The sequence below is a fragment of the Hemiscyllium ocellatum genome, chromosome 17 (assembly GCF_020745735.1).
Source record: "Hemiscyllium ocellatum isolate sHemOce1 chromosome 17, sHemOce1.pat.X.cur, whole genome shotgun sequence".
Classification (NCBI taxonomy): Eukaryota; Metazoa; Chordata; class Chondrichthyes; order Orectolobiformes; family Hemiscylliidae; genus Hemiscyllium; species Hemiscyllium ocellatum.
The window spans coordinates 2,693,598-2,707,529 of record NC_083417.1 but is presented as its reverse complement, the minus strand read 5'-3'; the positions used below and the strand labels follow the sequence as shown (position 1 = coordinate 2,707,529).

The 13,932-nt window shown below is 43.5% G+C and overlaps 1 protein-coding gene across 1 annotated transcript in view; it reads left to right on the top strand.

The window, feature by feature from the left end:
* pepd (peptidase D) overlaps positions 1 to 13,932 on the top strand; it is a 168,311-nt gene that overhangs the window by 59,160 nt on the left and 95,219 nt on the right. Inside the window, exon 7 of the mRNA XM_060837549.1 lies at positions 198 to 242. Coding sequence (XP_060693532.1) covers positions 198 to 242 — 45 coding nt within the window. The remainder of the gene's footprint in view (positions 1 to 197; positions 243 to 13,932) is intronic.

Sequence of the window (13,932 nt, the reverse complement as noted above, 5' to 3'; positions counted from 1 at the left end):
TTAGCTCACTATCACTTATGAAGATGCGATGTGGTAACCGGGCTATTCTCTACAGGGATTGACCTAGTTCATTGTGCTTACTTTGCTCTCATTAAACAATGAGAATAAATGGCAGATGAGAGGGTTGAAGGAGCCAGGAGACAATGTATTGCAGATTTCAGAGGAAACCTGACTAAAATAAACTCTCTTGTTTCCAGGTTTAATGTGAACAATGCTTTACTTCACCCCGTGATCATGGAATGGTGAGTACTTGATCAAAATCATATATAAAACCCTATGACCTGTACAAACTGTGCAGGTCAAACAAATGCCATGAATCATTTTGTGCTTATTTTTTGTTTAACTTGATAAACTAGTAGGAGACTCTGGAGCAGGTTCTGATAATTTTGAGTGAATGCAAGGAGAGTCTGCCTTATTAATCTAAGACTAAACTCCAAATCCAAAGTGTTTGCAGTTTTTATACACAATGGGTCACTTATAAAAATCTTAATCTGATCAGTTGGCACTATGTTGGCTAGATGTCCTGCTGTTAGTTTGCTCAGTTCCCACAATACACACAATAGACATTGTGTGTATTTACCCAATGTTCACATTATCTTATTGTGTCCCCTAGCTGTCCCCAACTCCCTATCTTATTTCTGCACACCTGTGATCTTTCAGTTCTGATATTTTACTGACACACTAAGTGAAATGCCTTATCCCTATTAAATCCATAACTAGTTGAAACTGCACAACTTTTATTCAATTTCTTCAGCTGTAACAATCCCCTTTGTTTCAAGTTGCAACAACCTGTATTTACATAGTATCTTCAAGATTAAACATTTCAAGGAATGTCACTGGAGCATTGTCAAATAAAATCTGTGTAACTTGATTAGGTCAGGTCTGATCAAATAAATTACTTTTAAGCATCATCTCAAAGGAAGAGAGATCAGTAAAGAAACATTAGGAGGAATTTCTAGGTAACTGAAGCCAGAGCTGCCATTAGTTGAATGATAGAAATGGCATACAAATGTATGAATCAGGAGCAGCAGCAGCCCATTCTGCTCCTTGGGTCTGCTCTGACCAACAATGTGATCACCAATGATCTGACTGACTTTGAATCCCACATTCTCACCTGCCCCAATAACTGCTCTTAAGTCGTGATCTTTTATATATTGGCTTAAATCCAGGTGAGATTTACCAGGACGTTGTCTTACCAGGGCTGCTTTCTCATTAGAGAGAGAGATGACTGGTGGTGGTTTAACCCAAGGGTCATCTCGCCTCAGGGAGGGGAGAGGTTGAGGAGAAGAGTCTGTCATGATAACCTCAGCCAGAGCAGGAATCGAACCTGTACTGTTGGCATCACCTTGCATCACAAACCAGCCGTCCAGCCAACTAAGCTAACCAATCCTCTACCCACCTTTATGTTTACTTACAGCTTTACCTCATTTAAATAGTAATTTGCAGTTGAATCTTAAATGTGGAATATAAATAAAATTAGAAAGAGATTGAGAACCGCATTCCTCACCAAACTGCTAGCAGTCTGTTCCACGTCACACTCAAATGGAGGTGATCAAGAGGCCAGGATTGGATAATGATGCTCCTGTTTTTATTGAGTCTATCTTTTGGTTGCTGTGCTGTACTGATTATTATGGATCGGTTAGCTCAGTTGGTTGGACAGCCAGTTTCTGGTGCAGAGTGATGTCAACACAGAGAGTTCAGTTCCCACACTGGCTGAGATTCCCATGAAGTACTTCTCTCCTCTACCTCTTCCCCTCGCCTGAGGCTTGGTGACCCTCGGGTTAGACCACCAGCACTTATCCCATGCTCCCTCGTGCTCTCTACCAGGAGAGCAGCCCTCTGATCTAGTGGGACTGTGCCGAGTTGACCTTTACCTTGTACTGGTTATATGACTGGTGGTCTGCACCTGAACTCCAGAAAACAGGAGCTGAAATACTAATGCTGCAGTTTGTCAATTTGAAAATAAAAATAAATAGGCCACGTCATTAAAAGTGCAAAAAAGGCCCTTTGTTTGGTGGATTTTTGGATTTGGGAGTTTACTATTCATCAGACCCACAAATGGTTTTTATTTTTCAGATTCTGTGTTCCCAATCTTCAGTTTTGCTACAACTCTGAGTTTCCTGAAGTTGGTCATTCTCAATTTGCCACGAACACGCCATTGAACTCAGTGTCATTTTGTTTAATATTTTTCCGTGTCTCTGGTGCAACCAAAACAAACCAGAGAGTGATGAGAAATTTTTGCAGTGACTTGTTGCTAATTGAAAGGGTAGATTCAATAGCTTCACAAAATTGAATTGATACTTGGAATAGGAAAACAATTACAGGGGTTAAACAGAGCGTGGAAATAAATGGATTGTTTGTTCAAGCAGCTAGTGCACGCCTGGTCATCACCTCCCCTCCAATGTTCATCTCCCCTCTATATTTAATACCACTTCCACAGCCTGACATAGCCCCGACTCTACCATGACTATCAAACCACAAGATCAAGATGGAGACAGCATGCCAGGAGTAGCACCAGACATACCTAAAATCGAGTTGTCACCCTGGTAAAACTTCCAAATACGAATACTTACGTGCCACATGGCATAAGCCGCAAGTGATAGAGCTAAATGATTCCACAACCAGTGCATCAGATCTAAGCTGTGCGGTCCTGCCCTACATCCAGTTGTGAATGGTGGAGGAGAAGGTTCCAAAAGTACCCCTATCCTCAATGGTGGAAGAGCCCAGCACAGCAGCGCAAAAGATAAGGCTGAAATATTACCATCAATCTTCAACAGAAGTGCTGAGTGGATGATCCATCTCTGCCTTCTCCAGTGGTCCACAGCATTATGGATACCAGTCAGTAGTCAATTTGATTTACACCATGTGACAGCTAGAAAGCACTGGATACTGCAAAGGCTATGGGCCTTGATAACATTTGGAAATAGCGCTGAAGATTTGTGCTCCCCTACCCAAGGTGTTCCAGAACAGCTGTGACTAGGGATAGCGATGGCTTAATGCTGTTATCGCTGGCCTGTTAATGCAGAGACCCAGGTAATATTCCAGGGACTCCGGTTCAAATCCTGCCATGGCAGATGGTCCAATTTGAATTCAACAAATATTTGAATGATTACCATGAATTACTATTCAGTTGATGGAAAAAGGGGAAGGAAACTGTCATCCTTACCTAGTCTGGCCTATGTGTGACTCCAGACCCACAGAAATGTGGTTGACTCATAACTGCCCTCTGGGTTGGGCAATAAATGTTGATCTAGCTAGCAATGCACTCTTCCCATGAATAAATAAACCAGAACACTGGAGTCTGTTTGGCAATGTGGAAAATTGTCCAGGTATGTCCTGTATATAAAAAGCAGGACAGATCCAACCCAGTCAGTTACTGCCCATCAGTCTGCTCTCGATCATCGGTACAGTGATGGAAGGTGTCATCAGCGGGGCTATCAAGCAGCACCTGCTCAGTGACACCCAGTTTGGGTTTCCCCAGGGTCACTCAGCTCCTGACCTCATTCCAACCTTGGGTCAAACATGGACAAAGGAGCTGAATTCCAGAGGGGAGGGAAGAGGGACAGCCCTTGACATCAAGGCTGCATTCGACCGAGTGTGGCATCAAGGAGCCCTGGCAAAACTGGGTGGGGCAGGAGGGGAAGAATCTCTCTGCTGGTTGGAATCATAAAAGAGATGGTTTTGGTTCCCTAAGTCAGCCATCTCACCTCCAGGACATCATTGGGCAATATCCAACACACATACACATCTTCAGCTGCTACATCAATGATCTTCTCTCCATCATACAGTCAGAAGTGAGGATGTTTGCTGATAATTGCACAATGTTTAGCACCATTTGTGACTCATCAGATACTGAAGCAGTAGGACCTGAGCAATATCTAGGTTGGTCTTACAAGTGGCAAGGAGTATTTGTGCCATACAAATGACAGGCAATGACTATCACCAATAATGGATAATCTAACCATTGCCCCTTGACATTTAGTGTCATTACCAGCACTGAAACGATATCCTGGGTTACCATTGACTAGAAATTCAACATATAAGAGCAGGTGATAGGCTGGGAGTACTGCAGCAAGCACCTCACCTCTTGACTCCACAGAAAGTCCTCACTTTCCCCAGAAACAGCCCACCATCTACAAGGTAGGAGTGTGATGGAATACTCCCCACTGGCCAACAACACACCAAAAGCTTGATGTTATCCGGGACAGAACAGCTCCTTGATTGGCACCCCATCCACAAGCATCCCCTCCCTCCACCCCCGAATCTCAGTAGCAGCAGTGTGTACTATCTACAAAATGCACTGCAGAAATTCACCAAGCATCCTCAGACAGCATCTTCCAAACCCATGACCACTTCCATCTAGAAGGACAAGGGCTGCAGATACATGGGAACACCACCTTCTGCAATTTCGCCCTCCAAACTACTCACCATCCTGACTTGGAAGTTGATCACTCTTCCTGGGTTAAAATTCCCCCCCGAGGGCATTGTGGCTCTACCCACAGCACATTGAACTGCAGCGGTTTAAGAAGGCAGCTCACCCCCACCTTCTCAAGAGGCAACTAGGGGTGAGCAATAAGTCATTGCCCAGCCAATGATGCCCACAGCCCATGACTGAGTAAAAATAAGTGTGCTCTGTTCTGTTCCCACCCTCTCCCATTTGTCACTTGTAGCCTCCTTGCTTATGGACATTTGCTGATGTTGCTTCTGAACAGCAAGGTTTTTGTTGGGGTGGTCACTTCTCACTGCTATGGGAGTCTTGGAAAGCCAGCTTGACTTCTCTCTCAGCACACAGCTCCTCCACCAAATGATTCACAGTGGCACTCCCTGCTGCCCATTTGCCTTCAATGATTTCGGCACTTTCCCTTCTTCAACCATGACTCTCTGCCTCCCCCGTTCTAATGTATTACAAAAAAAGGTGAGCTCGGAGGATTGAAAGAGCAAAGATTCTGCACCACTTAACAACTGATCTGTCTGGATTAGAGTGTTGCTGGAAAAGCACAGAAGGTCAGGTAACATCCGAGGAACAGGAAAATCGATGTTTCGGGCAGGAGCCCTTCAGGAAGGCTTCCTACCTGAAATGTTGATTTTCCCCTGCTCCTGGGATGCTGTCTGACCTGCTGTGCATTTCTAGCAACACTCTAATCTTGACTCTAATCTCCAGCATCTGCAGTTCTCCCTTTCGCCTAAAGGATATGTCTGTCAGAGTGCAAATGGCTCTGTCAGGTTTTACCTGATAGTTTCAGTCAAGTGCTGATTCTGGGCCTGGATGGGTTAATAACATCTGTGCAGCTTGCAAGTTGAAAAATGATTTCAATTGGGGGAAAAGTTTAAACTGTATTTACTATGAAACATTCATACATATTTCATGAGGAGCTGCCACAATATAGTCAGAGAGGAGATTTATCATAGTGAGGTATGGTGCTAAGTGCTGTGAAAATACAATAGATAGCAATTGAAAAGTGTGTGTGTCTGGTGTAATGCCCAGTGCTGACTCTCATTGGCTCTTTGACGTCATTAATTGAATTAATCTGACAGGATGGATTTTGTTCATTTGAACTGCATGGAGATGGCAGAAATGCTCAATTTAGAGGTGCTGGAATCCGTTAAACAACAATGGTTCGCCACTTTTCAGAGAATTTCTCTTTTGTGCGCTTTGACATACACTGCACTTATAGATTGTTTGGACACAATCACAAAGGGTTGTGAACAGTTCCCATTGCACACCCAGTGATTGCTCAGTCGCTGAATAGATTCAAGGCTGTGATCGATAGGTTTTCATGCACTTAAAGGAATTGCTGTGTATGAGGTTAGAACTGGAATGTGGAGTACAGGTAGTCTGCCATTGTCTACCTGATCTCATTGACTTGCATAGCACGTTTGAAAGGATGAGTAAAATAGTCCTGCGATGTGATCTTGCCCTCTGTTTTTATTACACTGACCTGGCCATTCCCAGTAATTTTATTCACCCACCTCATCTCATTCCAATCTCCTCTTTGCTTGTCAATACTGTTTACTGTAGACTGGAATCCATGATGCTGGGGCTAGATTAGAGTGGTGCTGGAAAAGCACAGCAGGTCAGGCAGCAACCGAGGAGCAGGAAAATCGACATTGCGGGCAAAAGCCCTTCAGGTATCAACATTCCTGATGAAGGGCTTTTGCTGGAAACATCGATTTTCCTGCTCCTTGGATGCTGCCTGAACTGCGGTGCATTTCCAGCACCACTCTAATCTAGACTCTGATCTCCAGCATCTGCAGCCCTCACGTTTGCCTCATGATGCTGGGGAGCTACCCGAAGAGGCTGAGATGGATCATCCACTCAGCACGTCTGGCTGAAGATTGTTGCAAAAGCTTCAACCTTATCTTTTGTGCTGATGTGCTGGGCTCTACCATCATTGAGGATGAGGATATTTGTGAAGCCTTCTCCTCCACTGAGTTGTTTAATTATCCACCACCATTCATGACTGGATGTGGCAGGACTGGAGAGCTTAGCTCTGATAAATTGGTTTGGGATCGCTTAGCTCTGTCTGTCACTTGCTGCTTATGCTGTTTGGCAAGTCGTCCTATTTGGTAGCTTCACCTTCAGGTCTGCCTGCTGCTGCTCCTGGCATGCTCTCCTGCACTCTGCAATGAACTAGGGTTGACCCCCTGGCTTGATGGTAATGGTTGAGTGGGGGATATGCCAAGCCATGAGCTGACAGATTGTGCTGGAGTACAGTTCTGCTGTTGATGGCCCACAGCGCCTCATGGATGCCCAGTGTTGAGTTGCTAGATCGGTTTGAGGCTGCAGATTGGAGAATGAATTGTTTGGGAACTGGCACCAAAATATTGCTTTGTGAAACCTGGGTCTGGTGACCAAGAATATTTCGGTGATTTTCAATGGACTGGTGAACAAACGCCAAATACAGAACTGTGTTACCTGGTAACACCACCAGCTATTCAAGCTGAGCTGAGAATCTCCTCCTCCTCCCCCCTCCCGCGCGCAAGCGCACACACGCACACACACCATTGTGGCATTTGTTAGACTCTGAATGGGAAAACCTAAAGGCATACAGCTCAGAAACAGTCCCTTTGGTCCAACTCATCTATGCCGGCCAGGTTTCCCAAACTAAACTAGTCCCACGTACCTGTGTTTGGTCCATATTCCTCTAAACCTTTCCTGCTGTATACCTGTCCAAATGTCTTTTCAATGTTGTAACTGTACTTACATCTACCACTTCCTCTGGCAGGTCATTCACATATGAACCACCCTCTGTGAAAAAATTCCCCTTAGGTCCCTTGTAAATCATTTCTCCCCCATTTCCTTAAACATATGCCTCTCACCATCAGCTTCTCATGGGCAATAAACACTGGCCAGCCAGCCAGCAATGCCCGTATATCACAGAATGAATAAATTTTTAAAACTGTTTTGGCCCATCTTTTGGACATGTCTGGATTACATTATGAGTCTATACCCAAAATTGACCCAGCAAATAGAGACCGTTTGGCATATTAGTAGTGGCAAATTTTTGATTTAAATTCCATCTCGTGCTTTCCTGGCTCTACCTGTACCACTGTACATTGCTATGCTGTAAATTTTTTATCTATTCTTAAAAGATACGATGCTTCCTGTCTGAACCATTCCCAGAGGCAAAATGTTCCATGCTGTAACAGCTGTGTAGACTAATTTCTCGAAAACACATTCCTTGCTTTCAGGGAGAATTTTAAATCAATGACCTGCTCTCTGTTTCCAATATTTGGTTTGTTTTAGATTTCCAACTATGTTCTTTTTAGCTCTCTTATCTTTATTCTGGCATCACTTTACTCTCATCAAACAGAATCTAATTTCGGTGCACCTTGGATATGAAATTTCATCTTGGCTGCATTGATTCTGGGATATTTCAAGCTTTCAATAGAGCTTGGGATTGGAAGGAAAGAAATTGAATCAAAATGAAAGTGCTTTAATATTGGGACCTGCTTAGCTGAGATTGTTTCTGGCCACATGTAATGCAACCTGATATTGCAGCCTCAAGAGCTAACTCATATCTAATAAAATGAGAGGAGTGAGGGATCGTCATTGCAGGAGAATGAGGCAGACCGTGAAATATCAGACAATTGATAATGTTTGATTTTCACCTTTTGCAATGAGAGCTCTTTGATTCTTACTTGAGTGTCTGTCACCCAGAGTTTCTCTGACCACATTATTAAGAGTCAGTTTCTTGCTGAGTTATGTTTTCATGGGTTCTGGTACTTATATTTCATGCATTGACTGAGACAGTATACATCGGCTATTCAACAACAGGGCCAGCAGGAATGTCAAGCAACTTTTCTACCACCGGTCTACTACCTTCCTTAGTGTTGGCTCACTGAAGCTAATTATAAATCATAGGCGAAAGTGAGGACTGCAGATGCTGGAAATCAGAGTTGGAAAAGTACAGCAGATCAGGCAGCATCCAAGGAGCAGGAGAATCAACTTTTGGACAAAAGCCATTCATCAGGAATATAATTGGGAGAGGGTGGGGCTGGGGGGAAGGTGGATGGAAGTGGGAGTAATGGTGATAGGTCAGAGAGGAATGTGGAATGGATAGGTGGCAAGGTGATGAAATCGCAGAGGGAATGATCTTTACTGGAAGTGGATAGGGGAGGGAAGGGAAATATATCTCTGGTGGTGGGGTCTGTTTGTAGGTGGTGGAGATGCACCTACACAAAAGGTGGGATCTGTACAAAACTGCCGATAAAGTGACTGCTCCTTTCCTGTTTCAGACTTCCACCCTATAGTGACAATTAAGGAGGCTTAGCAGGCAGAGTTTAGTGTGGTAGCCATTACAAAGGAGAAAGTGCTAGTAAAGCTAAAAGGTCTAAAAATTGATAAATCTCCTAGCCCCGATAGGCTACATCCTAGAGTTCTGAGGGAGGTGGCTGAGGAAATAACTGAGGTGTGGGTTGTGATCTTTCAAAAGTCCCTGGAGTCAGGGAAAGTCCTAGATGATTGGAAAACCGCTGTTGTAACCTCGTTCAAGAAAGGATCAAGACAAAATTATAGGCCGATTAGTCTAACCTCGGTTGTAGGTAAAATTCTAGAATCCATCGTTCAGGATGAAGTTTCTAAATTTTCGGAAGTGCAGGGTCGGATTAGAACAAGTCAGCATGGATTTAGTAAAGGGAGGTCATGCCTGACAAACCTGTTAGAATTCTTTGAAGAGATAACAAGTAGGTTAGACCAGGGAAACCCATTGGATGTTATCTACCTAGACTTCCAAAAGGCCTTTGACAAGGTGCCTCACGGGAGGCTGCTGAGTAAGGGCAGGGCCCATGGTGTTTGAGGTGAGATACTGGCATCGATTGAGGATTGGCTGTCTGACAGAAGGCAGGGAGTTGGGATAAAAGGTTCATTTTCAGAGTGACAGCTGGTGACAAGCGGTGTCCTGCAGGGTTCAGTGTTGGGGCTACAGCTGTTCACTTTATATATTGATGATCTGGATGAAGGGACTGGGGGCATTCTGGCAAAGTTCGCTGATGACACGAAGTTAGGCAGACAGACAGGTAGTCCTGAGGTCGTGGGGAGGCTACAGAAAGATTTGGTGAGTTTAGGAGAGTGGTCCAGGAAATGGCTGATGAAATTCAACATCAGCAAATGCGAGGTCTTGCACTTTGGAAAAAATGAATACAGCTTTGGACTATTTTCTAAACGGTGAGAAAATTCATGAAGCCAAAGTACGAAGCCAAAACTAGGAGTACTAGTACAGGATTCTCTAAAGATTGATTTGCAGGTTGAGTCTGAGATTAAAAAAGCGAATGTAACTTTGTCATTTATCTAAGAAGGTTGGAATATAAAAGCAGCGATGTGCTTGAGACTCTATAAAGCTCTAGTTGGGCCCCATTTAGAAGACTGTGTCCAATTTTGGGCCCCACACCTCTAGAAGGACATACTGGAACTGGAGCGTGTCCAGCGGAGATTGATGATCCCTGGAATGGTAGGTCTAACATACAAAATACGGCTGAGGGTCCTGGGATTGTATTCATTCGAGTTTAGAAAGTTGAGGGGAGATCTAGTAGAAACTTACAAGGTAATGCATGGCTTAGAAAGGGTGGACGCTGGGAAGTTGCTCCTTTTAGGCAGAGATACTAGGACCTGTGGGCATGGCCTTAAAATTAGAGGGGGTCAATTTAGAAGGAAAATGAGACGTTTCCTCAGCTAGAGAATGGTGGACCTTTGGAATTCATTGCCATGGAGTGCAGTGGAGGCTGAGACGTTGGGTGTCTTCAAGGCAGAGATTGATAAATTCTTGAACTCGAAGGGCTGAGTGGCCTTGTTTCCACTCCTGTATCTTATAGTCTTATGTAGCCAAACTCTCCTCAATGATCTCTCTTTTTGCAGCTGTGATCTTATATCTGATTACCTGCCCTGCGTCTCCATTCCTTTTTTAAACATCAAAACTCTGGAACATCCAACAACCGTACCTGCCATTGCGATATCTAACTCTCTATAATGGCGACAATTTCATCGTTCCAAGTACTGATCCATGCTCTAAGTTCAACACCCTTATTCCCTTATTCCTGATACTAGCATTAAAATAGACACACTTCAACCCATCACACTGACTGCACCTTTACCCTAATAAGTGCCTATTCCCCCCTCACAGACTCTCTTGATCTGTGAAATATGGGCATTACTGCCCACCTTGTTAGCCCTGGCGAAGGTGGTCATGAGCTGCCTTTGTGAATTATTGCACTCCCTGGGGTGTAGATATGTCCATTGTACTGTTAAGGAAGGAATTATAGGATTTTGACCCAGCAACAGTGAAGGAATGGTGATCTGTTTCCTAGTCAGGGTGGTGAGTGGCTGCAGGAGAACGTCTAGGTGGGGGTGTTCCCATATGTTGGCTGCACTTGTCCTTCTAGAATGTAATACACTTGTATTTCAAAGGAGTCTTGGTGAGTTGCCAGAGTGCATCTTGTAGATGGTGCATACTGCTGTACCACTGACTCAGCCTGGGTGTTAGTGAAGTTTGAATATGCTGGGTGGTGTTGAAGCTGCACCCATTCTGGTGAGTGGAGAATATTAGTGAAAAGCCACTGGTTGCATTTCATGTTCATTCCTTGACATAGTGACACTCAGGCCTACTTCAAGTTGAAGACTTTGTTTGTTTCTTGTTGTCGTACTTCTGGCTAGCAGTCTTCTGTTTCTACCCGGTTTGATTACCTCCTTCCGATGGGGTTAAATCAAATATTTTGAGCCTTGCTTACTCATTTCTATTCTTGGGTAACATCACATCTGTCAAAAGGTAAGTGTGTGTCAGTGATCAGAAATGACCACTGTCATTACTCCATGCCAGCATGCTCAGCTGGCCTTGTGTGATCATGTGGGCAGAGTGTATGAAGAACACTTTACACATAATACCTTAACCTGAATGATCCGGGGGCATTATAATTGAAAGTGATAATGTTGAATAAAATCAGAGTCAATGAGAATATAATTTATAAATATAAAGAGAACTGAGTATTTAAGAAAATTCAGGAATAATTTAGGCTAGTATGATTGCAACATTTAAGAGGCATTTGGATGGGTATATGAGTAGGAAGGGTTTGGAGGGATATGGGCCGGGTGTTGGCAGGTGGGACTAGATTGGGTTGGGATATCTGGGTCAGCATGGACAGGTTGGAACGAAGAGTCTGTTTCCATGCTGTACATCTCTATGACTCTGACTTTAAGTGAAATTTACACATAATACAGCTGTTTTGACCAGCAGCTGTGACCCTCAATAAAATCACAAATGTCTTTTAAAGAAACTATATTAAATAAAATTAAAATTGAAATGAAACTAGTAGTGACTGGTGCACTTTAACCCACCACAGTTAAATACAGCAGTACCCTTTTATTTTATTTCCTACTCTCAAGCGTACCATTGGACACTTTTGGTTATTGCCACAACCCTCTGTTTTAAGTTAATCATCTCTGCCAACCAGGCATCCCAATCTGGCCTCCTCCCATTTGTCAGCACTTGGCCCATATCCCTCCAAACCGTTCCTATTTGTGTACCCACAGATGCCTTTTAAATGCTGTAACAGTACACGTCGCCGCCTCCACCTCTGGCAGCTCATTCCATACTCTCACCACCCTCTGTGTGAAAAGGTTACCCCTCAGTCATTTTCCAAATCTTTCCCCTCTCACCTTAAACCTATATCTTCTAGTTTTGGACTCCCCCAGCCTAGGAAAAAGGCTTTGACTATTAACCAATCCATGTCTCATGATTTTATAAACCTCTTTATAAAACCCTTAGCCTCCGACGCTCCAGGGAAAACAGCCCCAGTCTATTTAGCCTCTCCCTAAGCTCAAACCCTCCAGTCCTGGCAACATCCTTGTCAATGATTTCTGCACCCTCTCAAATTTAACTACATCTTTCCTATTGAAGGACAACCAGAATTGAATGCAGTAATCCAAAAGTGGCCTCATCAATGTCCTGTGGAGCCACAATGTGATCTCCCAACTCCTATACTCAATGTTATGACCACTGAAACCAAGCATACCAGATGCTGCCTTCACCAATTTGTCTCCATGACTCCACTTTCAAGGAACTGTGCACGTGTGCACCTCTAGGTCTCTCTGTTCAATAACACTCCCTGGGGCCCTACTATTATCAGTATAAGTCCTGTCCTGGTTTGTCCTATCAAAATGCAACAACTCTCATTTATATAAATTAAACTCCAATTGTCACTCTTTGGTCCATTCACCCATATGATCAAGGTCCTGTTGTACTCTGAGGTAATTTTCTTCAGTGTCTACTACGTCACCTGTTTCGGTGTCATCTTGACTTGATTTATTGTAGCCATGTATACCTAAATACAATGTTAAGCTGCAAGCAGTGCAGGTAGATCACTATAAGCAAGGACTGACAAGTCATAACATACTTAGACAAAAAGAGGTGTACAGCTTACATTACGCAGGAGGTGTACAAAGCAAGATCGGCATTAACAAGATCAACATTATTTAAAGTTCACATCCAGATAATTTATACAAATGATAAAAAGCAGTGGAAAGTGAGCACAGCAGATGCTGGAGGTCAGAGTCGAGAGTGTGGTGCTGGAAAAGCGCAGCAGGTCAGGCAGCATCCGAGGAGCAGGAAAATTGATGTTTCGGGCATAAGCTCTTCATCAGGAAAAGCAGTGGACGCAGCACCAATCCTTAGTCATCACAGGCCTCAGTCCAATAAACAATCCTTCTTCACCACCCTCCACCTCCTACTTTCAAGCTAATTTTGTTTCCAATTAGTTAGCTCCCTCTGGATCCCAAGTGATTTAACCTAACCTAGCAGTCTACCATGTGGAACCTTGTTGAACACTTTGAAGTCCATATAGACAATGTCTATAGTTCTGCCTAAATCCATCTTCTTTGTCACCTCTTCAAAAAAAAACTCAATCAAGGGTTTGATGGTGGAATGGAATTCTTGGCTGAATAAAATAAGCCAGTGTGAGGGGCTTATAGTTATATAAATTAAAGCCTATTTGGTTACACCAGTCTGAATGATGAACGATTGTGTGGTGAGCATAGTGTTAGTAGGATAGCGCAGAATGACAAAGGTCACAGAATGAATTGAACAATGTGTTGGTATGTGCAGGGAGAAGCTGACGTGAACTAGTTATTGCAGTATCGGTTAATGCATTCAAATGTCACTGTAGCTGACATGAGCAAAGTCATGGCATATCTATGAAGCTAAGTCAGGCAGTCTAAAATATTTAATAAAAAAACAAAATTTCTGAAACCCTTTGCCTACAGTTGTCCTACTTTCCTCAGGAATGCCACAGTCTGAACCATCCTGATTCTCCCCTGGCAACTGAGTAGCTCATATTAACTGTGTCAACAATTGCTTCCTTCATTCTCAGCTCTTTTTGTTTGGAATTCGGAATTATTATTGAAACTGCATCTCACAAGTGGGACAGAGTAAAGCTCACTCTATA